The 22,917-nt window shown below is 35.5% G+C and overlaps 1 protein-coding gene and 1 long non-coding RNA gene across 2 annotated transcripts; one reads left to right on the forward strand and one right to left on the reverse strand.

Annotated features, from left to right (window-relative positions):
* The first annotated feature begins 1,858 nt into the window (after nucleotides 1-1,858).
* Nucleotides 1,859-2,699, forward strand: LOC104230395 (uncharacterized). Its single transcript, XR_711860.2, has 3 exons — nucleotides 1,859-1,995; nucleotides 2,228-2,312; nucleotides 2,467-2,699. It is a non-coding gene; the product is annotated as an uncharacterized lncRNA (long non-coding RNA).
* A 2,847-nt stretch (nucleotides 2,700-5,546) lies between these two features.
* On the reverse strand, nucleotides 5,547-10,627 carry LOC104230394 (AUGMIN subunit 1). The gene is made up of 6 exons (XM_009783189.2): nucleotides 10,060-10,627; nucleotides 9,441-9,573; nucleotides 9,224-9,358; nucleotides 8,904-9,027; nucleotides 5,980-6,117; nucleotides 5,547-5,898 (listed from the first exon to the last, which is right to left on the reverse strand). The coding sequence occupies exons 1-6, from the start codon at nucleotides 10,325-10,327 to the stop codon at nucleotides 5,791-5,793; spliced, it is 906 nt and encodes a 301-aa protein (XP_009781491.1). The 5' UTR covers nucleotides 10,328-10,627; the 3' UTR covers nucleotides 5,547-5,790.
* Between the last annotated feature and the right edge of the window lie 12,290 nt (nucleotides 10,628-22,917).

A 22,917-nucleotide genomic window follows, 5' to 3' on the forward strand; every position in this document is an offset into this window, starting at 1 on the left:
TATTATAAAAGAGAGTACAAAATATCGAGACAACAACCTCACGAAGAGACAAACACAAGTAACACACTAACATTTGTCCCGTAAAGTTCTCCCCCTAAATACGGCTCTCAAGCCCCTTATGGCTACATTGTGGATGCTACTGAATGAGAAGAAATGATCCTCAATTTATAGAAGTCCAAAATTTTTACTATAATAAAAGGGACTAGCCAAATATGAAAGAATTATATTTTCCTTCTAAGAATAGAAAACCCCAATTATAGCAAATATGTTATCATTTTCTTCATGAGATAGAAAAACCAATTTTGAGAAGAAAATCTGGACAAACACCTAACAATTCTCCCCCTTGGCCTGAATTTTCTGACAAAATAAACTTGATCGACCTTCTTCATATAGCCTTCAACATATCACATCTCCAAATCTCCACCACAAAGTTCGTCTCAACGTGCGTAGCACACCGGTCAAATTTCTCATACAAAAATCACGATAATCGTCAAATAGGTTATGAATAGAACTGAACCCGCCAAGATGAACCTGTCTTGAACCTCGCTCTGATACCATTTGTTAGGACCCCAGAAAATTAGGTGTCATATGGAAGCTAGCAAAGCATACCTTGAGCGATAATAAATCCAACAACAAAGAGAAATATACCAAAAGAGATACAAACATATAGCGTGGTTCGGTCAACTGACCTACATCCACGGTGGAGATGAGCACTCCATTATAATAAAAGAGAGTATAAAATATCGAGAGAACAACCTCATGAAGAGGCAAACACAAGTGACACACTAACACTTGTCCCGTAAAGTTCTCCCCCTAAACACGATTGTCAAACCCCTTATGGCAACATTGTGGATGCTACTGAATGAGAAGGAATGATCCTCAATTTATAGAAGTCCTAACTTTTTACTACAAGAAAAGGGACTAGCCAAATATGGAAGAATTATATTTTCCTTCTAGGAAAAGAAAAACCCAATTATGGTAAATATGTTGTCTTTTCCTTCATGAGATATGAAAACCAATTATGAGAAGAAAATCTAGGCAAACACCTAACACTTTTAAGCAACAATTAGTGTTTGGTCAAACTTTTAAAATGTGCCGTATTTTTCTCAAAACTGCTTTTAAGAAAAAGTAATTTTGGGGATAAGCTTTTTTTTTTTTACTTCTCACAAAAGTGCTTTTAAGAAAAAGTAATTTTGGGGATAAGCTATTTTTTTCTATTTCTTAAAAACTATTCTGCTTCTACTCAAAAGTAATTTTTTCTTTCTAAAAGTTTGACCAAACACCTTAACTTTCGGAAAAAATTTGTTTGGCCAAGAAAAAGCATGGTCAAACAAGCTATAGTGACAAATATCTTTTACTATACAGTTTTGCACAGAAAACTTACAGATGTCTTTCTTCTTAATAGATTTCAAAACTTTGGACGTTTCAAACTTTCACTAATAAAGAACATATAAAGTTAGAGAATATATTCATTCTTCACAGCCTTTTCTAGTTTACTTAAGAGGAAAGTATTTCCAACAAATCAATATTTCAGCACAAAACACCAGCTTCATAGTTCAGTTCATACCCACTTTATTTTCATTCTTTTTCCCTTTTTTCCATTTTAACCATTTGGGCTTCTTTATGCGTAATAAATATTCTCCAAAGAAATGACGCCATTCCCACACGATTAAACAACAAATTCGATTCGCTTATTCTTGAAAAACACATTTATGTGGGTAAATTAACATTCTATTTACCCTATGGATTGTCAAGAAAACAGAACATCTAGACAAGTCTTAAGGAGAACTTCCCTTTTGCTTCTTGTCCATACAACTGAAATTGTATAAATAGATGGTAGTATTTGCAAATAGAAACAAGTGCACATTGCATCCAATCAATTGATTGTAACTTAACATATACACTTTTGTCCCACATTTTTATCTTTTCTTGGCCTTTGTTTTTCATCTTTCAAGATGCAAAAGCAAGAAAACCAAGTAAACCAACATCCTCCAGGTATGTATTTCTTCCCCCACAACCCCTCCCCATATAGAGGCAGATCTAAGACGGTTCAGTGGTTCAGTTGAATCCATTACTTTCAACTCGAACTATAAAACACGTAAAAATAACATTTAAAACATATATACATAATATGATAATAATATCATACTCATTACAAACTGATTTTGAATTCTGTATTCGCCTATGCTCATGCTAGACTCACTTCTTTTTTTGTTTTTGATTAAAGGCTATCCCGCCGAATTTACTCCAAATAAGAACAAGAAGAAGATGAAGGGCCGGCCAAGAGGAGAAAGAGGGTTCCTGGAAGGATGGTAAGTTTGTTAAGTCATCAAAATTTCTGCAAATTAAATATGATTTTAACAGGCAGAGATATAGTTATCTGCTAAGAAAATCAAGTCTACAGAATTATCTTAACAATTTCTATAATATCCTGAACTTAACTAATCTTGCCTTTGTTTTGTGCAGCCTCTTTGCACTATGCTGCTGCTGGCTATGTGAAGCTTGTTTTGACTAAACGTTTGGAATATAACTAATCTAAAGGAGTCAACTGGTGTTGGTTTATTCAACTAACTAATGATGCAATATATATGTACTCCTATGTGACACTTTATCATGTAAACCAAATATGTTTTTAGGGTCTTTATATTGACGCAGCACATATATTTCTTGGTTTAATGAAGAATAAAGTACTTTGTTTATGAGAACATGGCTGCACCTAAATATGAAGTGCAGTTTCACTAAGAAAACTAAAATATGTTAAGAAAATGAGTAGCACCCGAAATCATTCAGTAATATTTTGAAAGAATATAACTCAACATATTAAAAGAATATTCTGGAAGTAAAGAGTAAAAGCTAACAGTGTGTTACAGCACCTGTGTATGCGTGTTCCCTCTGTCTATATAAATCAATTACACCAAATAAAAATCGCAGAATTATTCTTTCACTTAACATGCTAAAAAAAAAAAAAAAAAAAATTGAACTTAGGTGACTCAAGACGAAAAAGAAGTCGATATTACTGAATTACCATATCAGTATGAGTAATCTCAGATAAGAGTTGCTATTACAACTCCCCCAAAAGGAAAAGACTTGTATTTTGGACACAATCACAGTTCACATACATACCTTCAGTTAAACTTTACAAGTTTATGGCTTGTATCAACATTATGATTAATTTATTACCTCCATATTTCTATATCATCATTACAAGCTAGGAGTATCCAATCGTGATCTGTATCCTGGTACTGAATACGAGAAGTTCCAATCTTCAACCTTATTTTCCAGTTGTGCAAACTGTGTGATGAAAACTAAGTTGATGTATTCCCCAGGTCCATATCATTGTTGCAGTTTCTCCATTTTGCAAAGCAGAAACAGGTGGACTTCTTGGAACAGCACTTGCTCATATTTTGGGGGTCTGTGCCAGGAACTCGTTTACTCAATTTATCATTTGGCATTTCAGTTACAAACTCTATCAGCTGTAATGGCAAGTCACGATTGATAATTTTCTTCAAGTTGGTTGAAGAGTTTGAACCAAAACCAGACATAGGATCTAGTGCCCTACCCACGAAGTAGGAGTAGATGTGTTCTCAACCTTGCTTTAAGTAATGCAATATCAAATTCTGGCCCTTGCTGCATGGGCACACTGTTTTTTGACCCAATTCCTATAAAAATGTTTTGTACTAAATCCTTAATTGGTTTTTTGGTAATAATTGGCTAAACTTGCCACTAGATCAAAGCATTAATCCTGATTTTGTTTAATCTTCAGATTTACAGTAGTAGCCTCATATCAGTACGTAGATTTTATCATATATTTGACTGGAATGACAGTAAACATAATAAAACATCCATATATATATAAAAGCATGTTGTAGTTCACAGCAAGACCTCGGTAATACTTAGTTTGATTAGTTAAGAAACTCTGGCAATTTTGTCTTAAAGACACGTCCAGGAAGCCCAATGCATCCATCATCTGTAGCGCGCAGCAATAGAGTAAGAATACATCAAGAACTCGTCCTAATAGCCGTACAATGTTTCGGACTTGAAAACTAGAGGTTATAACAGAAAAGGTAAATACCGACCCTTTTAAGTTTTAAAGGAAAAACAAAAAGCAATTGACAAAAAGGTTACGTTGATGAGATATATATTATTATGCAATTCCACTACTAGTAGGCCAAAATGCTATGTTTGGGGTCAATTTCCATAACTACAGATTGTGATAGTATATTGCCTGACATTATTGAGGCATCAAACGCACCATTTTTCACAGCTTTTAATGCAAACTTTCTATTTTCAAGTGTGGCATAGGTTTGTGTCCCCATATCATTGTTTTGCATATCCTTACTGAGATCATGTCCTTGCCTGAATTTGCCTCTCAAACATTAAAAATATAGATGTAATAAAAAGATGCATAAAATTTCCATATTAATGCCCGTTAACCATCAATCCTGGTATATGTAGAAATATCTCATAATTCAGTATTTCAGTCTATCCTCTTGACAGATATGAGAAATATTCCACCTTTTATTACATTTGCGTAGACAAAATTAAGTAAATAAAAGTGCATTTTCTCTAAAAGCTTATATTTCTAATAAGGTTAGTCATACATTTCAATATGGTATCAGTTCAATGTTAACATAATTAAGTAAATAAAAGTGTGATATCTCTAATAGATTAAGCTTTTACATAAGTCGGCAGGCAATCCAAGTTTCAGACAGTTAAAAGTCAATTATTCAGAAAATATTAAGGCCACACCAAATTCCAAAGCAATATAAAGTAAGGAGAGCTAGGATGGAGGTTGAAATAACAGTCCAGATAATAAAGATTTATTGGAGATTCTATAAGATAATCTTTTTCTTCTTCTACCATTACAAATTCTTGAATTTGTACTTGCTCTATTCCTTGTTCTTCTCCCATTTTTCAAAGATATTATATAGCTTTGGTGGAAGTGGTGGTGAAGGAGGGGAGGAAGGATTTAGTTGTTAGGACAGGATAATTTGATGCTGAAACTATAAACTCAAGAGTCAAACCTTGATTTTGCTCATTATTATTCTTACTTTAAATCGAAATTATAAACTCAAGAGTCAATCCTAGATGTTACTCATTATTATTCTTACTTTAAATCGAGAAATGAATGGGGAATGCCTTAATTTAACATTATTTCTGTTTGTTGCGTCCTAACCATTTCATCGTTGGATATGCGACAATCAAATGTTAACCAGAATTTCTCTGATTAGGTAACTTTCGTTTTGTTTTCTTGGACTGAGACAAAATGATATATCAATTCCTTTCATTCATATCAACTGAGAAATCAGTAGAATAACAAGATGCAGTATCCCTTTACTGTTCCTGTCTTTATAATAAGAACCAATTACCTTCTTTTTCTGATAAGTTAATAAGAACCAATTACATAAGTAGTATACAACTTCGTCTCCTTTGAAACTGATATTCACTTTTAAGGCAAGTTTGTGATATATAAAAGAAAACAAGAGATACACACACACACACACACAAATGAAAATGAAAATGGAGGGGAAAATAAGAACAGTATCTCTCTGCCAAGGATATAAGCTTTGCAAGCTTCTTTTCTATTCAAATTACACAAATCATTATGAGTCAATTTTAAGAGTTTCTTAGTCTTGAGAATACACTGTCAGGGACATACAGAAAGGTCAACATAGCACAAGCGTTAAAAGAGAATTAATCACAATCTCAATTACCCAAACGTTTAATATGTAAGGCACTAAAACCCCAAGTGAAGGAAAAATGAAATGTTTGCAGAAAAGCAATTCTACGTCACTCTGACGAGGCAAGAGCTGACTGCAACACATCTTCAAGATACTTCTCAGCAGCAGCATACTGCCTTTTCTTGTCCTCAATTGCCAACGCTGCCAAGGCTTTATCCTGCAGATGGATGTCTCAAAGTCAAGAGCATAATCTAGTTGAGAAGAATAATGGAATTCATGTCATGTTTAGAATAATTACAGGAGGCAAGTCTTGGTAGCTTCTCAGAGTATCAAGAATTGGTTTTGTCTTCTTCTCCAAGTCCTTCTTATGCTCTGCCATCTCAACCAATACCCCATGACTAATCTCTGGCGTGTAACCAACACGATTAAGCACTGCCTGCATCCAAAGACCTTTTAACATCCACTTCACAGTTTCAGGTATACATGAGTACAAAATTATGATCAAGTGCCCGGTATAAATTCAGATCAATCAAGTTTCTAGCTTGTTAAGCCAAAAGGACCCGCTCCTGTCGATGGGCAGAGCATCAAATAAATTATGTTTCACAGCAGAAGTTCTCTTGTGACAGAAGATGAAAGATGAACATTGCTGCTCCACGGAACAATAATTTGAGCCCATTAAGCAATTCATCTGGTTCTACAAGTGCTCCTGACTCATCGTAATTATCCCAATGTGCACACATTATCCAGTGCTCTGTCGTAATCCCTATTTAGGGACTTAGTTTACGAGCTGCAGTTGCATTTTGTAATTCTTTCTATCTGCAAAAATTTTGTTTACAAGACCTAGAACCGTTTATCATCTGTAATTAGACTCTGCAGAGTTTTTGGATTACGTGTTCTCACCATGTTTCTGTAGTGCTATCTCCATTTCCTCTTATATCCCTTATATACAACTAAATGATAGGCACCCGTTTCAAAGCCCCAAAAAAAGAGGCAGCTGTATTTCGGACATGAGCTATAGTCCAACCTTAAAGACAACATCTAAAAAAAACCATGCACACACCAAATTTAGTACTTTGGGTCTTCTATCCATGGTGGGTGTGGGAAGTGTGTGGATGTAGGTATGAAGCAAGTAGCATGATAAGGTTTGACAGTAGACTGTTCTTTTTCTTTTATAATTGTGGAGTCTGAGCCAGCTTGTGCACACCTCGACTAATTCACCGGACACCTGTTATCTCCCACCAGCATAGGTACAAGGTAACTCTATCCACCAAGGCTTAGAGAAAATCAAAGAATATCTTCAAAACAGAGGGATAAAAAACCAAGTGTTACTACATAACAACCAAATGTTTTTAAGAACCTGAATGACTTGCAAAATTTCCTAACCTGCACATTGTGATGCTATTACCCTCCAATCTACTAGATAGTTGCATGATATTAAGATCTTAAACAAGTGCCCCAATATAAATTCGGACAGAAAAATATACAACACTAGTAGCATTAGCTCTATTCTTTCCCACATGACTTCCAACTTCCCATTGACCATCTAACCAAGTTTCATATAACTTCCGCTCTTCCATTCCATGTGTAAAGTCCTTTTTCTTTCTCCTATAAGGTCCGCAACAACTTTCAATGACTCAACTACTTTTTCAGTGTTTTTGAGAGCGCGACGCGCAAAAAAGCGACAGGGGCTCGCCTCGCTTCAAAAGCAAAGCGCACGCTTCATTGAAGTGAAGCGCAATTCTTAAAATGTATATAATAATTAATTTATAAACTGAAATACACATTAAAAAAATCAAATAAACTAAAATATAACATATATATATATAATAATAATAATTAATAAACTGAAAAATATAACACATATATATAATAAGTAATTTTATAAACTGAAATACACATTAAGAAAATCAAATAAATTAAAATATAACATATATATATATAATAATTAATTTTCTAAAACTGAAATACATATAAAATTAATCAAATAAACTGAAAATATAACATATATAAAATAGCTAATTTTATAAACTGAAATACACATTAAAAAATCAAATAAACTGAAAAATATAACACATATATATAATAAGTAATTTTATAAACTAAAATACATATTACAATTAAGAAGAATAAAGGGAGGGGGGGGGAGAAAACAGTGCCTGCCCTAGCTGTGCAGACGCTGGACGAGAAAAAGTGAAGAGAAGAAGAAGAAGAAGGAAGAAAGAAGGAAAAAGAAAGAAAAAAAAGAGCAGACACTGGACGGGAACAAGAAGAAGAAAGGAGAAGAAGAATAATTACCTGGAAACCCTAGTTTTGTCGATGAATAAGAGAGAAGGGGTCTCTATTTTGTCGAGCAATTACAAAAGCGAGCTTAGGGGTCTGTTTTGTATAATTTACAAACAGACCCAAAAAAAAAATTAAAAAGGGCCCAGCTGTGATTTTTTAACAGAAGCGATCGCTTTATCACTTCTGTCGCTTTGTCGATTTGTCCATTGAAGTGTGCGCTTCACACGGTCGAGTTGCCACTCTATGGGAAAAGCGATGTCTTGTCGCTTCGCGTTGCTTTGCACTTAAAGAGACAAAGCGATCGCTTTTCCAAACACTGCTTTTTCACTCACATTTGTCCAACACTGGGGAGAAACGGGGGGTTAGATTTCAAGTTACAGATAGCACAGCCCTATAGGCCTTTCACCAATCCCCACATGCAGCCAACTCAAGGCTTTAACCTAGCCAAGAACCTCCATTTAGCAGGAGAATTGAAGAGAAACAGCGCAGGACGATTTTGTCATCATCAGAAAATAGTGCCAAAAAATCTCTTATCTCTGTTGGCACAGAAGAATAGAAATAAAATAAGACAGACTCACTCATAAGTCAAAATGGTGCAGACTATCATCTTGAGGATATTGAATCTTTTCTATTTAGAGAAAAATTTGCATCAAACTTCTTCACAAAGTATATATAACTTAAGAGATGTGAAATTCATACACACGCACATGTATAAATTCCACCGACACTAGCAAATGTTTAAAAGTATGTGCCATGAAAACCAAGAAACTTTAAGCCCTAGAACCACAAGATTGCAGGATATACTACTTCAAAAGAAGATGTCCTCATAACAGCTCAATATATACTAAATTTTATAACACCACCTTGTCCTTTAACTTGGAACAGAAAATGAAGTCCTCAAATTCACAGCAATAATATTCAAGACAAAAATAAGCTTACCTTGTAATAACCATATTCTTGCAAATACTGCCGCTCTTTCGACTCCATAATTGCCAAGTTTGTTTTCCAGTTTTCCATTTGTGCTTGGCAAGGAGCAATATCATCTTCAAGCTGTGAAAGTGTTCTGCTAAAACACAGACAGTTAAGAGAAGAAAGGACAACATTGCTTAACTGAAAGGCTCAGAATTTCTTTATGCCACGGGAAGTATTTATTTCTTGAAACAACATAACAAACGAACATAGTGCCATGAACAAAACTACTACCACATTCAGCAGGAGTTATTTCATGACGAGCAAGAGAGACATGACTAAAAATTCACCTTTTCAAATAAGTCAATCTTGCTATTGCTTTCCGAGTGTATTCAAGAAGGACTTTTGATTCCTGCTGCACTTTAGCTCTCTTCTCTTCTACTGCTGTTTTCCGTAAAGAAAGATCTGCCACCGCAACAAGAAAACTACAATGTTTTTGTCTAGTCAGTACAAACAAAATTAAAAGCAAGAATTTAAAAAATTAATTAGGGAAAAAATGTGACCGACCTACTTAATTCAGTATCTCGAATATCCAACAAATTTGCAACCTTTGCAAGAACATGTGCAGATGAAACCACATTAGAAGGTAAACTCTCTTGAGCCAATCCCACACTCTCCAGTATCTCTCTCATCCTTGCAGCTGCAATCACAAACACACAATCAGCTCACTCGGATAAGAACCTCAATTTTCAACCAAGGGTGTGTTTGGTATGGAGGAAAATATTTTTCAAAATTTCCGTGTTTGGTTGGCTTAAATGTTTGGAAAAATATTCTAATTATGAACACATTTTCCTCTAAATTTTAGGATAATGACTTCCCTAGCAAGAGAAGGGAAAACATTTGCCATAAGTCTGTAACTCTCAAATGGATAGTTTCAATCCTCCCACCACCTCGCCCAACCTCCACCTCCCTCACCCCTTGAACCCCTCTTCGCCCGCACACCCAACAACTCCCAAACCCACCCCTCCAACCCATCCCCCAACTCTCCATAGGGTCGCATAGTTTATATATAAATGCTCTTAGGATAACATTTTCTGCTTACTTACCAAACACCAAAAAATAAGAAAGAAAACCACTTATTTCTAGGAAATCATCTATTAGGAAAACATTAAACTGAAAATATGACCTTGGGACCTGTACTCAGCTGCCTTTTGACGGTAATCATTGGCAACAATAACTGCAGCTTGAGTTTTGGCTTGTGATAGAGTGGCAATCTTGTGTAATTCAGCGATACTTCTAGGAGTATACTCAAAATCAGGGACATCTTTACCCACAGCGTCAAATTGGGAAGTAAGCCAAGATTTCACTTCAGCAATTCGATTTGCATCAAAACCACTACTTTTTGATGCTTCTGTAGTACCAGAAGGGTCAAGTCCCCCGCCTATATCACTCATCTCTATAATATTGGAAAAGAAGATTACAAAAACCTAGGGCGCTGCATTGTAGAGAAAGATATTCAAAGGAGAATGAGCGATTCTCTGGAGGCTTGAAGCTTTAATTGTTATCGTTGAAATAGTGAGGCCAAGAGAGTGGTTGATCGATTCAGGAATATAAATCGTCAATTTGAATTTGGAAATATGAGGGGAGAGTTTTCGAGAACTGAGAGGAAAGGTGTCTCTGGGACTAAATGCAGAAAGAGAAAGCAATTTCGGGCATTTGCGTAAAATAAACTTAAGTTTTTAAAAAAAGCTTTTTTTTTAACTTCTTTAAACTAGTACACTTTGTATTATAATACGCCGAGGCGGTCAATATTAAAAAATAATAATTATTTTAAATTATAATTTATCTTTTTAGTATATTACATTGTGTTGTGTTAAAAGAATTTTAACTGGCATTTTACTTCTCAATATAATAAGTATATCATTAACTAAACTATATGAAATTAAAGAAAAACAAATTATATAGTCATCATATAACATTTTTGTTTCTTATTTTTCTTTATTATAAAATTAGGAGGTACTTAGTACTATACATTTATTAATGGAGTATAACTTTTATTAACTTATCAATTGACTTAATATTTTGATACACTTCTCTTTTAATATAACAAAGATATATATTTTCTTATTCTGAAATATAATTTTTTTAAAATTTATGTTATACTGTTCAAAATTCTTCAATTATCTATTTTATCAATAACCTTCTTGAGTGTTAATTATTTATCTTTTATTTATTAATTAATTCAAACTAGAAATATCATAAAATTATCTTTATCCCCACTTTTTCATACATTCTAATCTACTGTAATATTTGATTAGCTTTCTCTTTTTATATTTTACTAAAAATTTAAATAGTATAATATTTTTTATTAAACTATAATTTTAAATTCATCAAAAATATAAAGAGATAAGACTTTTATTATTTTCATAAAATATCTACCAATTTTTTAGTAATTACTAATTTGTGTTATATATATATATATATATATATATAACACAAATTAGTAATTACTAAAAAATTGGTAGATATTTTATGAAAATAATAATATATATATATATATAACACAAATTAGTAATTACTAAAAAATTGGTAGATATTTTATGAAAATAATAAAAGTCTTATCTCTTTATATTTTTGATGAATTTAAAATTATAGTTTAATAAAAAATATTGTACTATTTAAATTTTTAGTAAAATATAAAAAGAGAAAACTAATCAAATATTACAGTAGATTGAAACTTTTAGCTATCTTCTGAATTTCTCATTGCCTTTCACCATAGGGGTAGATAGATATTCTTATTTTATGGCTCCTTATCAAAAGGCTTACACGTTTTTGTACGCTCATGATCTACTAAAGACCTTACATTTACTCATTATAAGCATCATGAATAATCGAGTTCCTCTGATTCAACTCTTCCATAGCCGCATTCAATCTCTTACCAACTTTCTTTCTGGATGTGGGTATCGTCTTATTACGAATAGAAGTTAGGAGTTTAAATTCTTATAAGTGAGCTCTACCACACGGTCTAGAGTAAGGAGAAAGAGTCTCAGTCCTAAATGTCATGTAACCTCCTGCTTATAAGTGTGGTGTACAACACAACCATAAACAAGACTCTACTAGACACGACTTGTAGACTCCATAGGATAGAATTGCTCTGATACCACTTTTGTCACGACCCAAACCTATGGGCCACAACGAGCACCCGGTACCTTACTTAACCGAGTACCAACACAACATATCTTTCTTATTGTACTTTCATTGGCAAGTGGGCCAAACGGGCCGTCATTGGCTAACCAGAATAAACATAGGGGAATACTCAATATAGGACGACCTAACCTGATATAAAAACTATACATGTGATATACGGGCCTATAAGAACAATATGATCATTTGTAAACTCAAAACATAGGCCGGTAAGGCCATACAAGCATTCGTATACATGACATCTGTCTACAAGCCTCTAAGAGTACACACTTAATTTAGAGGTCGGGACAGGGCCCCGCCATACCAAACAATACGCGTCTAAATCATTCTGACCAAACAAGCAACTCCGGAGCAAATGGAGTGCACCAACACATTCCGCTGAGCTAATAGTCTACTTGGAGGACTCTCGACCTGTCTATCGGGACTTGCGGGCGTAAAACGCAGCGTCCCCAAGCAAAAGGGATGTCAGTACAAATAATGTACCGAGTATGTAAGGAATAAAATCAGTACATAATAGAAATGAGAGAAATATGGAGTAAAGGACTCGACATGTAAGTCTGAATAACTCTGTGAATCATTAATATGTATAATGCCATGCATATGCATATTAATGTCATATCGTGCATAGGTACATGTGTTCATAACATCATCAAGCCTTTGAGGGCATCTCAACATATCATCTTGGCTATTGTGAGTAAAATCATCAACATATACCAGCTGATCAGGTGGTGTTCTGTATATAACGCCATAACCTTTCCCATATCCCATATACATATATATACGCGTATATAACGTCATTTGGTCATGGGTCAATGTTCATGTATAATGTGATGACCCAAAAGGTCATCACTTGTGTTGCAAGTAAACTCTGTGTCTCGAGGCCTTAAAACCTCTTTCTGTCTCACCTCGACTTGTGTGCATGGTCCGGACCTATATCTAAAAAGCCTTCTATGTGAAAATATGAGAAATAGAAATTTCTAGAGTTAAAATTTGATTATGGTTGGCTTTGGTCAATATTTTGAGCAAACGGACCCGGATCCGTGTTTCGACGATCCCAGGAGGTCTGCAGTAAAATATGAGACTTGGGCGTATGCCTAGAAATGAATTCCGAGGTCCCAAGCCTTAGAAATCAATTTTTGAAAGAAATTATTTTGCGAAATTATCTAAGAAATAAAGAAAAGAAATTAATGTTTGAAACCATTGGTATCGAGCCCGTATTTTGGTTCTGGAGCCCGGTACAAACTTGTTATAGTATTTAAAAGATAACTGTGATAATTGGTGAAAAACGGAGTTTATTTGATGTGAGTTGGGCTTCCGGTTGAAGAGTTATGAACTTTGAAAGTTCTTGATGAAAATGTTGAGTTTTGAGGTTTAATTCATGATTTTACATGTTATTTTGATGATGTGATCGCACGAGTAGGTCCATATGATGTTTTTGAGCTAGTATGCACGTTTGGTTTGAATTCCCGAGGGCTCGGGTGAGTTTCGGATAGGTTACGGGATGTTTTAGGCTTAAAACATAGCTGTTGCAGGTTCAGAGATGTTGCAGATCTCTAAACCCGCCAGTGCTGGCCGCATTGATTTTGTGCTGACCAAGGAGGGGCCTTTGCAGCCACACTCCTTTTTGTGCGGTCTGCGATGAGGAAGAATTTCACTGATCTGACTTCGGAAGCCTATATCTTTTGATATACAAAGAATTTTGAGATGATTCAAAAATAAAGGTTATAGCTCTTTGTGTCTAGTTTTCAGAAAGGTAAAGAAAGCACAATTTGGACATCTGTAGAGAAGATTATGGCCAAAATACTAAACCATGTCACTGCAGTCAACCTTGTGAGCTCCGCGGCCGCACTCCTTTTGTGTGGTCCGCACAGGGGGTTTGAGAGGGGTATATTTAAACGGAATTTTTAGTTATTTTTCATTTTTCAAAACCCAAAAATATAAGAGGCAATTTTTCAAACAACCTTTCTTCTCCAAAATATTAGTAAGTGATTTCTAACTCATTTTCTTTACTCCTTAACTTCTTTTTACAAGATTTCATCTTAGAATCTAGGGTTTTCATGGTGGAATTGGGGAATTTTGGGTAAAACTTAAGAATATTAAAATTTGGGGATTTAGACCTCAAATTGAGGTCGGATTCCAAAACCAATTATATATCCGAGCTCGGGAGTGAATGGATAATCGGATTTTGGTCCGAATTTCGGGTTTGGACCAAGCGGGCCCGGGGTTAATTTTTGACTTTTTGGGAAAACCTTTAGAAAACTTATTTCCACGCATTAGAAATGATTCATTTAGCACTTATTAATATTATTAAGTAACTTGTGGCTAGATACGAGCGAGTTGGTGGTGGAATCAAGAGGTAAAGCGATAGTTGAGGCTTGAATTGTGTTCGTGGCATCGAGGTAAGTGTTTGGTCTAACCTTAGCTTGAGGGATTAGGAGTTGTATCTTATTTGCTATGTGCTAGTTATGGAGTACTACGTATAGGCATAGTGACGAGTATCTATACGTCGATGTCAAGCATGCCCGTGAGTCTTATATTGTAATTGTTGTGACTCCGTTGAGGTTTATTGTGCTTCATATGAGGATTATCATTATTGTTCCCTTGCCGGGATGTTGTTGTCATATTGTTGTTCCCTTGCCGAGATGTTATTGTTATATTATTGTTCCCTTGCCGGGATGTTATTGTTATAGTATTATTCCCTTGCCGGGATGTTGTTGTTATATTATTGTTCCCTTGCCGGGATTCTGTTATGATTGGTATTGATAAATGAAAAGGGAGCGGGTTGCACGCCTGCAATGGTAACATATGAAAAGGGAGCGGGTTGCACGTCTGCAATGGAAATATATGAAATGGGAGCGGGTTGCACGCGTGCAACGATAATTATATGAAATGGGAGCGGGTTGCATACCTGCAACGGTAATTATATGAAATGGGAGCGGGTTGCACGCCTGCAATGGTTCAATATGTAATGGGAGCGGGTTGCACGCCTGCAACGGTATTATAAGAGATGGGATCGGGTTGCATGCCTGCAACGGTATTACATGTGTACTTGTTCTTCTTATTTCCTTATCTTTGTTGGTAATTGATTTATAGCATTCCTTACATTTCTCTACTATAGTTCTGTTGTTATTTGTTACTCTCCGCAACATGTTTTATCTGTTTCTATTTCCGATGTATATGATTTAACTGCACAAGTTTATTTGGTAGCCTGGTCCTAGCCTCGTCAATACTTCGCCGAGGTTAGGCTAGGCACTTACCAGCACATGGGATCGATTATGCTGATACTACACTCTGCACTCTTTTGTGCAGATTCTAGTACTGTAGATTTCGGACCGCAGTGAGATTGATGTTTCTTGTTCATCAGGCGACCCGAGGTAGTCCTGCAGGCGTCCGCAAGCCTTGGTGTCTCCTTCTATCTACTATTTCTGTTTCTTTCATGTATTTCCAGAGACAGTGTTGTATTTATTTTTTTCAGACCTTTATTTGTAGTACTCCTAGACAGTCTGTGAAGTTGTGACATTAGTCTTGGGTAGATTTGTTATGGAATAGTAATTACAGTATTATTAAACTTGAAATTTAATATTCCGCTTAGTAAATTTTGTTGATTGATAACTGTTGGTTCTTAATTGTTAATGGATTTAGAATGGAAACAAAGTAAATAATTCAATTGATTGGCTTGCCTAGCTTTCACTAGTAGGTCCCATCACGACTCCCGAGGGTGGGAAGTCCGGGTCGTAGCATATAAATGCATGAAATACATATGAAATACGTTAATAAAATCTCTTGGTACGTCGTAAGACCATTATGCCTCTGATTAATATCATGAAATAAACTTTACCAACTTACGTATTTTCTAAGACCCATGATCAGATGATAGAATAATATTACACCTGCGGAATCAAGAATATAAGCATCTCTAGTATTTCTATGAATAGAGTTATTTATGAAAGTTGTGCATTTGCGCGTTTTGTTTGTATCGTATGGATCATGCCAAAAGGAAAGAAGGGATAGCCTTAACTTATCTGGACCGATTCTCTTGACAATTCCTCTAACACACGTCTTTTGCGAAGAAAACATAACGGCGGATCGAAGTAGGGAAAAATCCATATGATATTTTTGAGAAAGATTGTACCGTGCTCCCTCCAAATTGCGTCTCACATTGTTGTAGCGTTATGAAATTCATATGAATTCATTCGTTGAGAATTCCTCCTTTAGAATGTCCAACGTTGCTGGTCTTTGCAAGCAATGTTATCAAGTAAGAAACCTTACAAGCAAATAAGATTATGTATTTTTCCTTAATCATTTCTTTTCTAAGCCATTTGTTTAAACTTCTTGGAAAATTTTGCATTCTTACGTGACAATGGATTAAAGTAGCTTTAGCTCCTTATACATGAGTTTGGTAACGTTGTTGTTCTTCTCTAATTCACATTCCCAATTAAGACACCAACCAAGGTAGTTGTCCAAAAGACCCTTACGTGGCAACTTAAGTATTTTGACTCATCATGCATATTAGTGCCACCATGCATATTAACGTCATGTGGCAGATCCAAAAATATCCTTATCCACATAATTAAGAATTATCTTAAATTACTTAAAATACTATTCACTTTTAACACATATTACACGCCGTACTATCATGATCATGTGGTACCTTGTATGACACTAGTTCATAAATATCGGGTATTTTAGCTTGGGCCATATTTTATTCCAACATGTCAAATTTTGACGAAAATTCATTTTCTTTGATTTGCTTACCCTCTACCCTTCAGAAATTTACTCCTCATTTGTTTGAAATAACATAATGCTTATAATCTCAAAATAATCTCATTCTTAAACTTACATCGATTAGCTTACGACGAATCTTTAACGTACGAAAATGCGGAATGTAACATCTCATTTTCGAGCTTATATCAATTTACTTATGGCGTACTTCCACGTTCTAAAATATGGGGTGTAACATTATTCCCCCTTTTGGAACATTCGTCCTCGAATGTTGACTGATGCACTTATTATTTTCATGACTTATGTCTTCCGAATACTTTAGTACTCTTCTTGCCATCTATTCAACTGTTTTGTGAATAATTCCAAAGGCTAGGGATTTTCCCCCCTTTAGGCCTCTTTCTCACACCACGACTTATGGTCGGAATTCTTCCAATCTCGTAACTGTTGCTACCTTCTATGATGCAACCTGTAAGACTCTGACCTTGTAAGTGCACCTATGCAACTCTTCTCTCCTAGGGAAGATACTATACTTTCATAACCGTATTTTATAACATCCTAATATGACTCACCTTATATGGGTATCTTAATCCCATACAATTCATGAAATCTTGTTCAAGTCATTACTCAATCGAAGGCCCAAACGTCATCCTTTATTTATCACAATCACACCCTCATTCCACTACTAGGATAGCATTCCATTTTTTCTAGATGTTATTAATCTTAGACTCATTTGAGTTCATTCAGGCTATACTGAACTTTCTATAACTTAGAGAAACCATTAGCTCACTTGTTTTCATGGGCTTAATCCCGAGGACTTATCCATTCTCGTCACCTTCTCACTCGTCCTTTCTCGTTCTTACTCCTGTCACAAAACTTTGTCGTTTTACTATGCTTTAGCTTGCGACCTATACATATCTAGTTATATTATTATCAACCTTCCTTCAACTTGCTTGCACCATAGATTTTCTTGTGTTATTCTGGAAAATCAAGTGAGACATCACATCGCCTCTAACTCTTCTTTACCCTCTTGACTAGATCTCTCGGTACTTAGAAACCATAGGCTGGAAGGTACCCCACTGACAACGCTGCTATCATTCCTGGATATTGAATCCCAGCGCTTCTATCCTTCTATCCGAATCATGGACTATTCACAATCTTCTGCCTTTGAGTATCTCGTACGTTGTTCACCTTTTACTTACCTTAAAATCTCGCATCGTATCTTCTATCTCTTTCATGACCTCCCTTCTACATAAGTATAATCTATATAGGTATAATTCACGTCCATAAGTTGAAACTCTATTATAATACTTGCACCTCTGGTGCATACACAATCTGGTGGGAGCTTTGTACTGACTTCTTATGAGGCTGGTACTTTTCTAACCGGCTTTATCGTAGGGTCGTTATAGAATATAGTTGTTGTACTATCCCTTTTGTACCTCTGATATTAAGAGTGATCTCTTTAGTTTCCTCCTCCTTCTGATCAGCCTTTATGTAGGCTTAGGCTATCTCCCGATCTACGTTCATGGTATTTAGTTATTACGTTTAGCCTTTCATGGGCGCTATGGAATATCCATGATACAATCCTTTAACAATTCAATCCTTCGTCTATGACCTGGGCTCAATTCTTTCTTTTAACTTATACTGGAATCTTCCACGGTTGTATATGCTGCATGTATAAAACTCCAAACTCTTAAGTGCATTCGTAATGTAACTAACTCTGGATCATTAATCGAATAATTCTTTTTGTTCCATCTCAGCTTTCTTCAAACGTAAGCAATTACTTTTCTTGGTCTTTCTACCTCCTTTTTGTGTGCATACTTAGCTTGTCTTAGTGCCCACGCATATTGGAATTCCATACAACTCATATGATCTTTAATATCACTTCTGATTTTTCTTCCCGTTCATTAGCCACTGTAGGTGCCATTTTCTTTATGGAGTGTATACAATATTATTGTGAGACTGTTGTTATAAGACCATTTCCTCTTTAGGTCACTGAGTTTAGGTTGAAGCCTTCTTTATTACTTTCTCAACTAGTCTTTCATTGTAGTATTTAGGGAGGATCCTCTAACTCTTGTAAACTTGCGAGCTTATTACACCGAATACTCGAAAGAATTTTTTTTTGTCCTTTCTCGCCTATAATTATCCGTAGTTTATGCTCATGTGCTTGTAGGATTGCTTCTGAACTTGATATTTTGACTGTCTTCTCAGTGGCATTCTCTTTTATTTTAGTAACACTCATATATTACCTTTAACTACCCCAACTCCTCTCTGAATATTTCTCAAGGATCACGATGTCATATCTGCGAGACTAAATTCACTATATATATTGAGTTTTACTATGTTTATCTTGCACGATCTGCTAACTCATTTGTAACCTCCTGTTTAGCCATAACTAGGCTCTTCCTGAATCAATTACTAACTACTCGTTGTCCCATTCTCATATCAATATTCCGTGTAATCTTTCTTGGATTATTTACTTTGTGTTAACTTACGTCTCGCACTGACTCCTTATCTATCAATAACATCTCGGGTAGGGACCCTTACTTCCTTTCCTTGACATTGTGTTTGCATAATGTTCTGGAATCGTAGCATATCTGTAAGCTTTGAATAAGTGCAATCTCGTCCCTTTTTCATTTTTTATCACATTCTTCCTGTCACGACCCAAACCGATGGGTCGCGACGGGCAGCCGGTATATTACTCAATTGAGTACCAACATAACGTATCTTTTCGTACCATATTATCATAGAAAACTGATTCAGAGAGGTTGTCATGAAATAAGTAGAATACAACATGAAATACCAACTTATACATAAGACATACGATCCTATAAGACCAAAATAATCACTCGTACACTGAACATAGGCCGATAAGGCCATACAATTTTTTACGTACATGACTTATGTCTACAAGCTTGTAAGAATACATATTTGTCATAAAGGTCGGGACACAGCTCCCCCATACCAAATAATACACGTCTAAATTATACTGACCAAACACCAACTCCGGAGCAAATAGAGCGCACCAACATCTTCCGTGGAGTTGATAACCTACTTGGAGGGCTCTCGACCTGTCTATCGGGACTTGAGGACATGAAATGCAGCGTCCTCAGGTAAAAAGGACGTCAGTACAAATAATGTACCGAGTATGTAAGGCACATAAATAAGTACATGGAAGAAGTATAGAGTAAATGACTCAACCTGTAAGTCTGGATAACTCAGTAAATCATGAAATACTTATAGTATCATGCATATGTATATGAATGGCATGTCGTGCATAGGTACATGTATTCATAACATCATCAAGCCTCTGAGGGAATCTCATCATATCATCTTGGCCACTGTGGGCAAAATTATCAATGTATACTAGCCGATCAGGTGGTGATGCATATATAACGTCATAACCTTTTTTCATATCCCATATACATATATTATACATATATACGCGTATATAACGCCATCTGGTCACGGGTCAATATACATGTATAAATGAATGCAATGCATAAGAAGTACGTTAATAAATCTCTCGAAATATCATAAGACCATTATGCCTTTGAGTAATATCATGAAGTAAACTTTTTTTCAACATACGTATTTTTCTGAGACCCATGAATAGAAGATGTAATAATAAGACACATGGGATTTCAAGAACATAGGCACCTCTAATACTTCTATGAATAGAGTCATTTATGGAAGTTATGCATTTGTTTGTTTCGTTTGTGTCGTATAGATCATACCAAAAGGAAAGAAGGGATAACCTTGACATACCTAGAGTAAGATAAAATCCGTATAATATTCTTTTGGTAAAACAAATGTAACCTACGTGGGTCTTTCATCGATGAACACCAGGATACACGTAAAGCTTTTCTATATCAGTATTGACGACATTATTTCTAATAAGATAAAAGCAGTGCAGCATATATACTTAATACTTCATCAAAAGAATTGATCGTATAGTCTAAGCCCTAATAGGAGCAATTTTACAAAGAGAAGATTGAAGGTCGTTTTTATCTCATTGTATGGAGAGAAAAGTAAAAGATGTAAAAAAAGATAGACAATATATGTCAAGAAAATAAGTAAGATGTTGGTAACAACAAAATATGTCTAGCGCACTTTCATTTATAGCTTGATAAGTACTTTTAAAGAGGATTATTTGAATCCTTGGGAAATTAGGTATAGAAAACTATCAAAAGAGAGAAGCCATAACAAGGTCTTTATCCAAAGACACTTTCACGTGTGAGCAAGCTTTGATGGGTCCTATGACTCATTATTCATATGGGTGCCACTTTGGCTTAGCTTAATGCCAAGTGGTGGCCCCAACAAGGATCCTTATCCAAAGTTTTTAATTAATCCATCACTAGTTATTAATTAACTATGTAACGTCCTATTACCCAATAATTAACCAATATTATCAACATAATTGAGAATTATTTTCACTTACTTAAAATACTACTCACTTTTCACATACCTTATATACCTTACTATCATGGTTATGTGGTACCTCGTATGACACTAGTCCATAAACACCGAGTATTTTAGCTCGGGCCGTATTTTATCCCAACATACCAAACTTGGACGAAAATTCATTTTCTTTGACTTGCTTCCCCTCTCACCTTCACGAATTTACTTATCGCATGTTTGGAATAGCATAATACTTGCAATCCCAAAATAATATCATTCCCGAGCTTACGTCGATTAACTTACAACAAGACATTAACGTGCAAAAAAAATACGGGATGTAACATCTCATTTCCGAGCTCTCATCAGTTTATTTATGGCGTATTTTCATATACAAAAATGTGGGGTGTAACACTTTCTTTACTACTCCATAATTACTAGAACCACTTAATTCTGACTTAATGACACATCACTCCATATTTTCGCCTTTAGGGGAGTACTAAGAGTTGGAGCTCTGACGGCCTACCTATAGATGTTTTACCTCTTTATCTTTGGCGTCCTTTCACATCATCGATGACCCTTACTCGCCTTCGGTAATCCTTCTGTACCAAGGATAACAAATTTCCTTACTCACGAGGGAAACACCTAGTGTAACTGACATCTACAGTCCCTTAAGCTGCTTGTTTTAGGGAAGCGTCTTCCTGAATGACCATTCTCTGAATTCCTCATGAATCTTCTTCTGTGGTCCATTCTATTATCGCCGGAATGCAATATGAAATTCTCATGATGCTGACTATTATCAAATCACTTAGCCCCTAATTCATGTTTAGTTTATCTTGTTCACCAGCCCATACTGATTTCTATTACTCTGGGGTTTAACTCTCCTTTCTGGTAGTCGCGTCGGAGTTATGAACTTATTCTCGAAATGAGGATATGACTTTATGGCCTAACATTTCTATCGATCACTTTATTCTGAAAACTCGAACAAAACATTCTTTTACTTTTAGCTCCCCTTACTCCATCCATTGGCACCTCGAATTGCCTAACATTCTCTCTCTACCAGGGATGGAAGCCACACTAAGGTAATATTTATCCCTTCCAGGCTTCCAGTGCTCTTATCTTTGTAGTACTCATAATGCTTATATCTCTCTTCTTGAATGGTAAATAATGATACCTTTTACTAACTGGGTACCTCGTACCCTTCTTCATCTTGCTTCTTTTACTTGTTGAAACTTGTATCTACCTTCTGAATTTCACTTTGCCTTTCACCATAGGGGTGAATAGATATTCCTGTCTTAAGGCTCCTTATCAAAATGCTTACAATTTTTTGTACACTCATGATCTACTGAAGACCTTACATTTACTCATTATAAGCATCATGAATAATCGAGTTCCTCTGACTCAACTCTTATATAGCCACATTCAATCTCTTACCAACTTTCTTTCTGGATATGGGTATCGTCTTATTACGAATAGAAGTTAGGAGTTTAAATTCTTATAAGTGAGTTCTACCACACGATCTAGAGTAAGAAGAAAGAGTGACAGTCCTAAATGTCCTGTAGCCTCCCGCTTATAAGTGTGGTGCACAACACACCATAAATAAGACTCTACTAGACACGACTTGTAGACTTCCTAGGACAAAACTGCTCTGATATCACTTTTGTCACGACCCAAACCTATGGGCCGCAACGAGCACCCGGTACCTTACTTAACCGAGTACCAA

The sequence above is a fragment of the Nicotiana sylvestris genome, chromosome 12, assembly GCF_000393655.2.
Source record: "Nicotiana sylvestris chromosome 12, ASM39365v2, whole genome shotgun sequence".
Classification (NCBI taxonomy): Eukaryota; Viridiplantae; Streptophyta; class Magnoliopsida; order Solanales; family Solanaceae; genus Nicotiana; species Nicotiana sylvestris.

What these genes read in the sequence shown, in the direction of transcription:
- LOC104230394 (XM_009783189.2), bottom strand. Translation starts at nt 10,327, where the DNA reads ATGAGTGATATAGGCGGGGGACTTGACCCTTCTGGTACTACAGAAGCA. An exon ending in CGAGATACTGAATTAAGTAG is followed by an intron (nt 9,359 to 9,440) that starts GTCGGTCACATT and finishes AAAACATTGTAG; the next exon opens with TTTTCTTGTTGCGGTGGCAG. An exon ending in AAGAATATGGTTATTACAAG is followed by an intron (nt 6,118 to 8,903) that starts GTAAGCTTATTT and finishes CTTTGGATGCAG; the next exon opens with GCAGTGCTTAATCGTGTTGG.